Genomic DNA, 13,626 nt, shown 5'->3' with positions numbered 1-13,626 from the left:
CAGGCTTCAGGAAGCTCTGCGCAACCCTCGGGAGACTGGCGCCACTTCCCGCCCACCTCCCGATGGCTGCGCAGAGCTGCCTGCGGTCCCGGGGCGAGCGCAGCTCTGCACAGCCATCCGGAGCGGGGCGCGAAGTTGCGCCCGCCTCCCGATGGCTGCGCAGAGCTGCCTGCAGCCCCGGGGCCAGCGCAGCTCTGCGCAGCCATCCGGAGCGGGGCGCGAAGTCGCGCCCGCCTCCCGATGGCTGCGCAGAGCTGCCTGCAGCCCCGGGGCCAGCGCAGCTCTGCGCAGCCATCCTGAGCGTGGGGCGAAGTCGCGCCCGCCTCCCGATGGCTGCGCAGAGCTGCCTGCTGTCCCGGGGCCAGCGCAGCTCTGCGCAGCCATCCTGAGCGTGGGGCGAAGTCGCGCCCGCCTCCCGATGGCTGCGCAGAGCTGCCTGCATTCCGAAGCCTGGGGAGACCGGCGCGACTTACCGCTGGCCTCCCTAAGCTTGCGGATAGCAGGCTGTTCTCGGGGCTGGGATTGGGGGAAGCTCGGGCTTCCCCCGCGCCAGCCACGCGCCTGGGGGGGAAATAAGTTTTTTTCGTTATTTCCCCCCCCCCAAAAAAAACCTAGGTGCGTCCTATGGGGCGGTGCGCCCTATAGGGCAAAAAATACGGTACAAATTAAAATTAACATATGCTTTTAAATCTATGTTTTGAGGAGGCGTTGATATGAGAATTGCAGATTAATATGGAAACAACAGAATTATGGGCAGAAAAATGCTAAAATGACGCCGACGGTGGAAACAAAGACAAATTCAGCCATCCTCAATTTTTGTGCTGTGTATAAAAAATTGACAATGAGTATATTAACTAGGTAAGGACGCAGGTGGTGCTGTGGGTTAAACCACAGAGCCTAGGGCTTGCCGATCAGAAGGTCAAATCACTGCGATGGGGTGAGCTCCTGTTGCTCAGTCCCTGCTCCTGCCAACCTAGCAGTTTGAAAGCACCTCAAAGTGCAAGTAGATAAATAGGTACCGCTCCGGCGGGAAGGTAAACGGCATTTCCGTGCGCGGCTCTGGTTCGCCAGAAGCAGCTTAGTCATGCTGGTCACATGACCCGGAAGCTGTATGCCAGCTCCCTTGGCCAATAAAGCGAGATGAGCACCACAACCCCAGAGTCGGTCACGACTGGACCTGACGATCAGGGGTCCCTTTACCTTTATATTAACTAGGTAGCCCTGCTTTCTTCTGGGTTAGTGTGCACAAAGGGTTGGTGAGCACAAAACTGGCTAACGTGTGCCAATCATCACCATCCTCCATCTGACTGGGTTGCCCCAGCCACTCTGGGCTGCTCCCAACAGAATATTAAAAACACAATGAAACTTCAAACATCAACAACCTCCCAAAATAATACAGTGGTACCTCGGGTTAAGTACTTAATTCATTCTGGAGGTCCGTTCTTAACCTGAACCTGTTCTTAACCTGAAGCACCACTTTAGCTAATGGGGCCTCCCGCTGCTGCCGCGCCACCGTCGTGCGATTTTTGTTCTCATCCTGAAGCAAAGTTCTTAACCCAAGGTACTATTTCTGGGCTAGCAGAGTCTGTAACCTGAAGCGTATGAAAACTGAAGCATATGTAAGCCGAGGTACCACTGTAGAAAGCTTTCTAACCATTTGTATCACTGACGTTTCCATAGCATTCTTCCGTTCTGCACATATTCAGCTATGTTTTACTCCGAAGAAGACCCATTAGAAATAATGGACCTACCTTAGTCATGGGCATGCATTTCAGTGTGTCTACTCTGAGTAAAACATAGCTGAATGCCATCCATGACAATCAGGGTAGAAGTGCCTTCATTCAGATAGCTACAGCTCTGTGCAAACAACGACAAAAAAGCACATCTAGTTCAGTGACCTCTGAAGCATCAGGGCAAAGTCTCCCAAACTTCACCACAAAACTGATCTCTGATTGATTAGCTCCCCCCGCCTCATTTCATCACTGTTTCCCTGTCAACAACAGTGAGATCAGGAGAGACAGAAGAGAGACACACAGAGAGAGCCTCGTTTGCTCTTGCAAAATCCTTCTGTGTCAGGGCATGTTTGCCTCATAATTTGGGTGAGTGGAATGCTTGTCCCAGAACACTCCCTGTGTGTCTGCATGGCAATACTGGGGAGTACAGGGGAGCTCACCTGTGTGACGTTCTGAGTTGCCTTTGCGTGCTCTAGGTCAGGGCTGGATTTAGGTTTGATGAGGCCCTAAGCTACTGAAGGTAATGGGGCCCTTTATAGGTCCAGCTGTCCTTTGCCAACAACAGATTGTCGCTGTTTTATTTGTGTTGAATATATGCTATATGGTCATTTACGGACCTAATAGGTATCTAAAGCCATCTGCACATAACCAGATACGTATTTTATCAAAGTAATTGTTGAACTGAAATACAATTTATTAAGAAGTATATTAACAGTGAAATACAATTAAGAAGATGGATATTAATAGTGAAATAATTGTTAAGCTCTAACTTAAAATGGTTTTTTATTCATAACAAACTTAACAATGCAAACACACTGGCATTTGGCAATAACAAAAGTTCCTTTAGAAACACAATTTACAAAGCCTCATAAGCTAGTCTCTAGAAACTTGCTATAACATGAAATAATAATAGGTGTTATTATATGATGCAAACTACTAATAATTATAAATAGCAGAATGTAGGCACCCTATATATAGAAATGAGCAAACCAGTGATATTTTAAGGAGCAGGCTAGCAGGCGGGGCCCATTGCTTACATCACAGGAGCCTACACAGCACCAAACACTGTTGCTGTATGGAGGTTTTATTTTATTTGTTTTTTATCTTATATTCTGGAAATGTACATCCAGTGTTTTTTTCCCTGTAAATTTTTTTGGGGCCCCCAAGAGAGTGGGGCCCTAAGCTATCGCTTGTTTAGCTTATATGTAATTTTGGCACTGCTCTAGGTGCAGACATGGCTGAATGGCAAGAGAAGAGACTAGATCAGCTGTGCTCCAACCCAGCAGATGACTTTGAACTTGGACTCCTATTAACCCCACCCAGCATGGCCAAACGTCAAGGGCGACCGGAGCTGTAGTTCAGAAGTATCTGGAGAGCAACTGGCTGGGGAAGGCTGGCCTTGATTCATGGAAATAGAAGAAGCCCCCTCCCCTCCCCAGAAATAAAATAAAATCTAACTTGAAGACAGGACCATCTTCCCATGTCTCCTCCACCACCAGGGCTTCTGAAACTCCCCCCCCCCCCCGAAGCATCTCATAGCTCAGTTGGTAGAGCATGGGACTCTTAATCTCAGTTTCATGGGTTCAAGCCCCACGTTGGGCAAAAGATCCCTGCACTGCAGGGAGTTGGTCTAGATCAAGGGTAGGATCCGGCCCAATTGCCTTCTAAATCTGGCCCATGGACGGTCCAGGAATCAGCATGTTTTTACATGAGTAGAATGTGTCCTTTTATTTAAAATGCATCTCTGGGTTATTTGTGGGGCATAGGAATTTGTTCATTCCCTTCAAAAAAATATAGTCCAGCCCCCCACAAGGTCTGAGGGACAGTGGACCGGCCCCCTGCTGAAAAAGTTTGCTGGTGCCTGGACTCTAGATGACCCTTGTGGTTCTATGATTCTATGGCCTCTCTGGCCTCCAGTCTGCACCAGTCCTTTAGTCCAGAGAAGATTCCTGGATGTAGGAATCCTGGAGGCAGACAAAGAGGTGTGATTCAAGGACCCACCACCTGCTTGAGAATAAGAAAGTCACATGGACACAGTATATTAGGTTGATGGGCTAAAAAAGGCCACAACTTTATTGATTACAGCATGTGAGAGGTATTGGCTTAGGCATTGGATAAAACAACAGAGCGTGCCTCCACCCCCTCGGGGAGGGGTGAGTATCAAGGGTTAACCACCAGTAGGAGGAGCCTGTTGATGCAAATACAACTGAAAGCTCCCCCTGATGTCACCGGGGGGTCGTGCCATGGCCCTAGCCACCAGCAAGGGCGTTGGACAGGATCCACGACCGCCAGATTCCTTTACCGGAATACCCATAAAGAGGAGGGGTAGGCGATGGCCACACCCTGCCCTCCAATACACAAACATATTTCAATGCCTAACTGCCACCCGAGCCCAAAGAGGCTCGCTGTCCAATACCCTGACAGCTGCAACCAATCCCTAAGGCTTCTGATGATGTCGGCCAGCCAAATATCATTGCTGAGATTTGAAAGGTGAATGCCGTCATCACGAAATAAAGAACATTCACGGAACTGGATGTCAGCATGCAGGATCACATGTCCATTCATATAGCATAATTTGCGTGCCACCACACGATTTAAGAGTTTCCTGTATTTTTCAATGGCCATAGGGCTATGGGAACCACCTCAAACCCTTCTCTTCAGAAGGTTGGACCAAAACAACATTGTCCCGGGAAAAAGAGCAGCCTGTTTGTCAAAATCCTTTTTTATGTTCCCTAGCAAGTCCACTCCCTTCCTGAAAGCCAAATCATTCAAAATAACACCTCTCATTTATCTGTTCTTTGTATTTTGTATTTTCTTTTTTTCTATGTATTTTTGTAATTTTTTTGTATTTTTTTGTATTTTTTATTTTCTTCCTTTTCTTTGCTTTCTTTTTATTCTGTAAATCTCTGTTTTTTGTAAAACCCTAATAAATATCTTATAAAAAAAACCCACAAAATAACACCTCTGACTCCACATGGGGAAGGGCCATTAAGAAGGCAAAGGAGCCGTTTGTCTTGAGCTGCTTCTTCTCAACCATGTTGAGATTAGAGTGTCAGACCTGGGAGACCACAGTTCAAATCTGCACTCGGCCATGAAGCTCACCTGGGTGACCTTGGGCCTGGTACTGCCTCTCAGCCTGACCTACCTCACAGGGTTCTTGTGTAGATTAAATCAGGAAGGGGAGAATCATGTGCAGCACTTCAAGCCTCTTGGAGGAAAAGCTGATAAATGTGATAGATAGATAGATAGATGATAGATAGATAGATGATAGATAGATAGATAGATAGATAGATAGATAGATAGACAGATAGATAGATAGATAGATAGATGGTGGGGCATTGAATACAGGGGGGATCTGCCAATATTCAGTTGGGATTGTGGGGTGGAAGAATTGCCACAGGGTCCTATCCTCCCTGGGACTTTGTACCCCTTCTTCCGGATGGCCCATGCTTTAAATGCGTCCTCTCCCAGCCCTCCGCCAAACTGCAGAGCCGAGGATACAGAAACAAAATTAACTCCTCCATATAAGATTCCAAAGGGCTTTCTCTGCCAACGTTCCCCTCCAATCAGAAACTGTAGCTATCATCTCCAGCCTTGCAACTTCAAGGCCAGACTGCTTTCTGTAGCATGGCTAGTCTTAAAACGGGAAATAAAGAATGCATGCAGTACCCCTGAGCATGCACAGAATACCTTCCCCTCCAAAACACCCTCCAAATAATCAAAATCAGCTACCACCCAAGTCTGTGAGAAGGTCCAGGATGGGTGATAGGTTGAATTCCTTCATTTCAGAACTCAGTCTCTCCCTCCCTCTCTCTCTCTCTCTCTCTCTCTCTCTCTCTCTCTCTCTTTCTCTCTGTGTATAAAACTACAGCATTTATTTTCAAATTTGGTGTAATTGACTGAGTCAAGTTTCTATAATGGCTGTTGAAGACTGATTCAATCACACACTAATACATTCTTCCAGGATATTTCAGCTCATGTCACCCAATGCTGCAATCTGACTCTGAAAAAGCATTTTTTGCAGAGATTAATAGTTATTCATAGAAATTCCCTCTGGCCGGCATGTGATCTGTGCATTGTCCTTACCGCGTCAACTATTGTTTAATGCTGAAAGCCACAAAGAGAATGAGGAAGTTTAGATGTATAAACTATCTGGTGTTTCCCTTCCTACCAAGGATGAAAAGTCAACATCAATCCGCTTATAATTATTTATTTTATTATATTTCTTGCAGTTGTTGGTCACTTTATCCCAAAGCAACTTACAATCAACATAAATCATTTGCTGGCTGCAGTTTATGGTGTGAGCTTTCTGCCAGGTTCTTTCGAACCTTCTCCCCTGTATAGTGATTTTGGTGTTGATTGCCCTGTTAGGGGGGCAGAAATGTATTGCCATTTCTTGACTCTGGCAACAAGATCCCCAATAATAACTGATCAGTATTAGCTGAACCAAATTGTTCTCTTTTATCTCTAGAAGATCACATGTTTAGAAAGTGCCATATTTTAAGTGGCAAATCTGTTCAATGGCTAAATCATAGCCTTGCTATCAAACTCTCGACATTCCTGCCAATCAGTCCACTGTGCAATATTATTGCCGCACCTGGCCCTGGTCACAGTTTGAAGTGACTAGCCATAACTTGGATACAGTGCTCATTAGAAGAGCTGTAAGTCAGTGTCATTGCACCAAATTTGGATCTTCAACAAAGATGTCCATCTCTCGCATCCCTAGGTAAGGCAAGACTCCTTCAGACCTTCCAAGTGTCCCTGTTTTCCAGGGGCAGTCCTGGATTTGCAGAAGCCATCCCGGTTTCTGATTTGATTCTGTAATGTCCCACTTTTCCTTAGGGTGTCTTTATTTTCATCGGAGAAATGTTGGAGGTTATGGAGTTATGCAGGTGGTGCTGTTGGTTAAACCATAGATCCTAGGGTTGCCGATCAGAAGGTCAGCAGTTTGAATCCCTGCAATGGGATGAGCTCCCGTTGCTTGGTCCCTGCTCCTGCCAACCTAGCAGTTCGAAAGCACGAAATGCAAGTAGATTAACAGGTACCACTCCGGTGGGAAGGTAAACGGCGTTTCCGTGCATGGCTCTGGTTCGCCACATGCTGGCCACATGACCCGGAAGCTGTACACTGACTCCCTCGGCCAGTAAAGCGAGATGAGCGCCACAATCCCAGAGCCGTCTGCGACAGGACCTAACGGTCGGGGTGCCTTTACCTTTTATGGAGTTATGCAACCCCCAAGTCAAGGAGATAAGTAACTATACAACCTTTAGAAGATATCTGAAGGCAGCCCTGTACAGCGGTACCTTGGTTCTCAAACGCCTTGGTACTCAAACAACTTGGAACCCAAACACAGCAAACACGGAAATAAGTGTTCCAGTTTGCGAACATTTTTTCGGAAGCCGAACGTGCTCCGTTTTGAGTGTTACGCTTCCGATTTGAGTGCCACACTTCTGATTTGAGTGCCACATTTCCATTTTGAGTGTTACGCTGTTTTGCTATTTATTTTGCATTTTTGTTTTTGCAGCTCCTTTTTTTGTGACTGTGTAGAACCCAGTTCAGCTACTGATTGATTGATTGATTGATTGTGTGACTGCAGTACATTGCTTATTGTTTTCATTTTATGGACCAATGGTCTCGTTAGATAGTAAAATTCATGTTAAATTGCTGTTTTAGGGGTTGTTTTTAAAAGTCTGGAACGGATTAATCTTTCTATGGGAAAGACTGCCTTGGTTTTGGAACGCTTTGGTTTTGGAACGGACTTCCAGAACGGATTAAGTTTGAGAACCAAGGTACCACTGTATAGGGAAGTTTTTTAAATGTTTAATTTTTGCATTATGTCTTTTTGTTGGAAGCCTCACAGTGGCTGGGGAAACTCAGTCAGATGGGCCGGGGTATAAATAGTAAAATGATCTTCATCACCATCATTATGCAATAGGACTTCCCTATTTTCATTAGAGAAATGTTGGAGGGTATGCTCCTGCCTGAAACCCAGGAGAGAGGCTACCTACCATCAATGTGGAGTGGACAAAACTAAGCTTAGGTGGATCACGTTTCTAATGTCGTGAAGCTGATAGATTGAAAAAAGACACCTAGTAAGGCGAAAGAAGCCCTCCCAAAGGAAGTGGCTGGCATTCTCCCTGTGTAAGCATCCTAAAGCAAGACGGAATTGGGAAGCAATTCAGGAACAGAATCAAATAAATTAACATTGCCTAATGAGGAGCTGCAGAAACCAGTCAGGCACGGGTCTCTCTTTCCTTGCTGAATATGTGTTTACCTTGCTGGGGAGGTGCGAGGGTTGGCCTTCTCCCAGTGGATTGGCCCTTCCCTAGAGAAATATTGCTGGTTTGGTAGGTGAGGGGCAGGGTCTTTTCAGTTGTGGCACCAAGGTTCTGGTACATCCTCTTTAGGAAGGCTTGTATGGCTTTGTCCTCATCCTATGTCTCCCAGCACCAGGGCCCTTTAGAGATGCAGAACAGATGGAACTTTTCTTTGTGTGTTCTGTTTACTGCTGATGAATTAGATTTTCTCTGACAGTAGTGGCCTGTTCTGACTGCTCATTTTATTATTATAGTATTTCATTATGTTTTGATTGGTGTGAGTTTTTTTCTATTTCCTTGCTGCTAGCCTTGTAAAACACAATAAAACAGCCGTAAGGAAAATTGCAGCAGAAATAAAAAGCCTGGGAGGAAAGATGGTCTTTGGCAAGCATCTAAAACAGGGGTCGGCAAGGCTTACTGGCCATGGGCTGGATCACTCCCACGGAGATCATCCGTGGGCTGGACCGGCGCAGTATGACGCCGGAAATCGAGTCTGCACAGGTCCGCAGTGCCGAAAATTGCTTCTGTGCATGCCCAGATGCCAAAAATTGTGCCTGTGCAGAACCGATTTCTGGCATCTGGGCATGCCAGACGCGATTTCTGGTATCTGCACGTGCACAGATGTGATTTCCGGCACCGCTGGCGAGTCCCTGCGCCACGCCAGTTTAGCGCAACTCGCGGGGGACTCGTCAAGCAGGTGGCTCGGTTTGGGGGCGGCTCGTGGGCTGGGAAAACAGTCTTCGTGGGCTGCATCCGGCCCATGGGCCGCATGTTGCTGACCCCTGATCTAAAATATAGGTGCCTGGCTAGCATTAAACAAGCTGTCAGAAATGCTGACTCCTGGGTTGACCATAACCCCCCTTTTAATGTACTGTTTTCTATACATTATACCTAGTGTTAAACTTCATAACTGTGAATGGGTGACACTTAGAGATGAGCGAATCTTGTCCATTTCGGTTTCTCTCACTTTTGCATTTTCCCAACCCTGTGTTTGTTCTCCACGTTTCTACATCACTTTTTCTTTTTTTTGGGGGGGGGGGGAGGGAAATCTTCATGACCTTTCGTCAGCATCAAATTGTATGCAATTCTACCAAAAATACACATTTTTGCCAAGTGATTTTCCCAAATACAACACATTTTTTTGCAAGCTGTTTCCCTAAATATTTGCATTTTATGCAGAAGGCGATACATTTTTTGTAGACATCACGTTTTGAAGTGCGGGTTTTGAAGGAAAGCTGCATTTTGGTTCCCACGCCGAGGAAGTGAAAATTAAATAAGTTCGCCTTTCAGTGTGAACTTAGCAAAAAGTGTTCCCCTCCACTGCCCCATCCCTAGCCCTAAGTTCCAGCTGCTTGTCAAAGAATCTCTGTTTTTGTTGAAGTCACATTAGACCTGCAATCTTTGGCATCCTCAAAACTGATGAGGTTTGTGCTTATGCCTCTTCTCTGCACCCTTCCCGCCCAGCAGCGGAGAGAACAATTTCCAGAGAAAAGTTTATGTTTGCTTCCTTTAACTCTGTTGCCTGCATCTCTTTCTTTTTATATCTTTAATGGGTCGTTACTCTGTTTTGATATGATGTGCATTGCTGCCCAGTATGGTGGCTGATGCTTGCTTCTTTTTTTACACACCTGCCAAAAAGGGGTGCCATATGTGAAAATAAGAAATACTGTATTTTTCGCTCCATAAGACGCACTTTTTTCTTCCTAAAAAGTAAGGGGAAATGTCTGTGCGTCTTATGGAGTGAATGCCTCCTTTCTTTTAGCAAATGTTTTGTGCCACTGGGAAATGGTAATTCTGTATTGATCTGTTTTGGATATTGTATGCGATGCCAATAAAGGTTTTACGATACGATATGATACGATACGATGTCCATGGCTACAGCCTGCCCCCCCCCCCAAATCACACATCCACTGTTTCCTGGGGCTGCAATGGTGGGGAAATGTGGTTACAAAGCACAGATCCACATGGATCCTCAGGATCTTTGCATTGGGTCACCCCAAATTCACCATCAGTTCACATGTCTGTGGCCACAGCATGAACCACAAAAATCATACACCCACTGTTTCGTTCATAATTTTTTGTCTTGTTTTCCTCCTCTAAAAACTAGATGTGTTTTATGGTCAGGTGCGTCTTATGGAGTGAAAAATACGGTAAATTGCATTTTGAATCAGATGAGGGTTAAAGCTACCTCTCTTTGTTGCCGCACGTGGGAACGAAAGTGAACTTAGGACAAAAGATCACCCCATTCTGCAGAGTACGTGAAAACCCAAGTTGTCAGCTTGGACTTACCTTGCTGCGTTCTCCTTGTGCAAGCAGGATGTAAACATGGCACAGGTGAGGCAGTCTTGGACCAGCACCCTGGAGCAATTGAATTTATACAATCGTAGTCCTTTTCCCTTGTGGGCCAGGAGGGTTTTCATAAGTGGGGAAAGGTCCTTTCGCCCAGCGGGTGTTGGGGTTCCCTTGCTGCATCACCACTAGCCGGATCGGAGGCTGGTTCTCTGTTGGGATCTCAGGAGCATATTCCTTACTCGGGTCTCTCCCTCGACAGTCATACATCACACAGGAAATCAGGAAAACCAAGAGCAGGATGACATAGCTAGCTACCAGGATGATCAGGTTCAAGGTAACCGGGTCAATTTCTAAATAAAAATCCATCGGATCCCATAATATTTAGCAGGATCTCTGCGAAAGGAGCTGCAGGTAGACATATGCACATACACTGTCTCACACAGGCTAGCAGAGCAGTAGCTAACTGATAGATGTATTGGCTTTGCGGTAAAAATACTTTAATCCTGCGCACTCCTCTAGCAACAGGTCCTCCCCCCTTGAACTGCATGATTAAAGCTGCTCAGTTTAATAACTTAAGCTCCCTCTTTTAATACCCCTTGGCCAACAGTGGCAGGAGCTGCATCTGAATGTTTCTTTGCAGTGCAATATTCAGATGGATGTTTTCTCCCCATCCCCCCACGACCTGGCGCTCAACCTTGGCAGACATGCGCTATTGGGAAAATAAAGACCCAGATTAACCATCATCTATTTTCCTGCTCCAGTTTTCCTCCCGTCTTGCAGTGGTACACAAACCAGGAAATGGGCAGTGGCTCATTTTGAGCTTTGGGGAAACTTAGATTCTGAAGGGTTCTTAAGAGTGTATTACACTCAGGCCTGGCCCTACCATTGGGCAGAGTGAGGTGGCTGCCTCAGGCGGCAGATGCCGTTGGAGCAGGGAGCAGTGGCATGGCGTGGGAGGACAGGGCTGTGTGTACCACAAAGCCTGCCCAGCATCTCTCGCCTGCTCTCCATGGTTACAGCAGAGGATGCTTTCGCGTATGGAGCACTGTCAGAAGCGAGACTTGTGTCAATGATGAGTTGTGTATTCAGTGCAGCAGGCCCAATTCCATGGAACTCCTTTCCACTAGATATCAGGCAGGCACCGTTCCTGCTCAGCCCCAGGTGCTAGCTTAAAACAGTTTTCATTTCAGGTCTCTGAATGTTGCTCTGATGTTTCTATTTTCTGAAATTTTAACCTCTTTTGAATTTTGTTTATTATATGTTTTATTTCCTCCTTCCCCAGTCTGTCGCTTTGAGACATAGTGAAAAGTGGGATATGAATTCTTTAAATAAATTTTAAAAATGGAATATGGATGTGGGGAGATGACAACCACCTTGGCTTTTACCTCAGAGAGCAAAACGTCTTTGGCTGGCACTGTTTGTACTGCACATTTTATAACTAATTCCCTCAATGGATCTTAGGAATGGTCCTTTTAATAGAGAGAGTGTTGCATCTCTTTTCTTCAAGGTGCCCAGAACACCGTAGAACTACAATTCCCAGGCCAGGACATTTTTTAAAAGTTTGACTCAGGATATACAAAGATCTTCTCCTTTTCTTCCTGGTCCTGCAATCAAATATACTTTTTGGAATATTGAATGGATGAAACCACTGGGCTACGAATCAGGCAATCCCAAGTTCAAATCTCAAATCTCTAAATTCACTAGGTGTCCTTTTCAAACAACTCTGTCTGCCTCAGTACTCCTGTCTGCAAAATGGGGGATAATGACAGTGACTTACATTGATGGGTGGGGAACCTCAGTGTCAGAGGCCAAATGGGGCCCTCAAGCACTCTTTTGTTTCCTAATATATCATTTTTATTAATTTTTATGTTTTACAATTTAGAATATTCATTTAGACAACCTTAAAATATCAATGTCTTTCCTTTTTCTCTTTCCATGATTCATTTTGCATAACACAAATCCCTGCGTATTTTATATATAAACTAAACCATTCAGTATTCCATTATTACTTCCATCAAAACTTATTCACACAGTTTAATTTATCTTAATGCTGCCAACGTTTTCAAGTGTACACAATTTCCCCTCATATATTCAATAAACATTTCCCAATCTTCTTTAAACAAATGTTCTTCTTGTTCTCTTGTTCTGTAAGTTAGATCCACAAGCTGCACATATTCCATCACTTTAAGTTGCCTCACTCGTTTTCCATTTTTGGGCTAACAAAACATGGGCCGCCGTAGTGGCATACATAAATAACCTTTGTTGACACCTGGGAATTTCCATCTGATTATCCCCAACGAAAAGGACTCTGAGTGTGTTTTTAAAGGTGGTTTTAAACATTCCCCTCTCCCAATTCATTATAAATTATTTCCCAATACTCTTTTAGCCTTATGCAGGTCCACCACATATGAAAGAATGTACCCTTGACCTCATTGCATCTCTAGATGCAATAAGGGCCCCCAAGCACTCTTTATCTGGCCCATGATGGGACTCTTCCCCAGGCCAATCCCCCTTTCCCCAGGCCTCATCCCTCACCAGCCCTGCTTTGCACCCTCCTTGCCTGGCTGAACTGCGTCCTTGAACTCTGGCAATGCCTCTTCCTTGCCTGGCTGGAGGATGGAGAAGGAAGTGTGAGTAAGTGTAGAAGCTAGACAACATCTGAGGAGGCCTTGCACAAGCTGCCTTCTGTATTCCCACCCTGTCCCATCTTAGTGGCTTCTACAGCTTCACTGGGTATTTCTCTGGTGCCTCTATCCCTGCCACTGCAACAGTGGCAGGCTTAAGGCTTTCAAAATTTCAGCAGCACCCTGTGCAACACCAAGATTCGGTGTCCTCTGCCTCTCACCTTTTGTTGTTTGTCATTGTTGCAGTGCCCTTTTTGGCTCTGCATCTGGTATAGGCCAAGCAGTCACACTCTGCCTGCAGCTCCAGTAGGCAGTGGTGATGTCAGGGACTGGCTGGATGAGGAAGGATGAGCCCCGCCCACAGGCAGAGCACAGAAGATGACAACTTAGATCCTGGATCCTGGTGGTGCAACACTGAAGATCAGTCTGCAGAAGGTATGCCCAGGCCATTCAAGAGTAACAAAGCTACTTTCCATTCCACTGCTGTACTCTGCTTAGTGCTGCTCCACTGGAAAATGTTGATCACTTCTCCTACCTGGGCAGTTATCTTCCCACAAGGGCCTACATTGATGCCGAAATCCAGCATCGCTTGAGTTAAGAGCAGTAGACTCGTAATCTGGTGAACTGGGTTCGTGTCTCCGCTCCTCCACATGCAGCTGC

The 13,626-nt window shown here is 45.8% G+C and overlaps 1 protein-coding gene across 1 annotated transcript; it reads right to left on the bottom strand.

Moving 5' to 3' along the window:
• Positions 1 to 10,269: 10,269 nt before the first annotated feature.
• SMIM36 (small integral membrane protein 36) lies at positions 10,270 to 10,994 on the bottom strand. The gene has a single exon (XM_083595531.1). It carries the CDS (start codon positions 10,706 to 10,708, stop codon positions 10,424 to 10,426), a length of 285 nt encoding a protein of 94 aa, XP_083451657.1. The 5' UTR covers positions 10,709 to 10,994; the 3' UTR covers positions 10,270 to 10,423.
• Between the last annotated feature and the right edge of the window lie 2,632 nt (positions 10,995 to 13,626).

Source organism: Podarcis filfolensis, assembly GCF_964270895.1.
Source record: "Podarcis filfolensis genome assembly, chromosome: 2".
NCBI classification, from domain to species: domain Eukaryota; kingdom Metazoa; phylum Chordata; class Lepidosauria; order Squamata; family Lacertidae; genus Podarcis; species Podarcis filfolensis.
Note: the sequence above shows the minus strand (reverse complement) of the source record. Positions and strands in the feature narration are given on the sequence as shown.

Excerpts from the sequence above, each read along its gene's own strand:
- SMIM36 (XM_083595531.1), bottom strand. The coding sequence starts at position 10,708 with ATGGATTTTTATTTAGAAATTGACCCGGTTACCTTGAACCTGATCATC.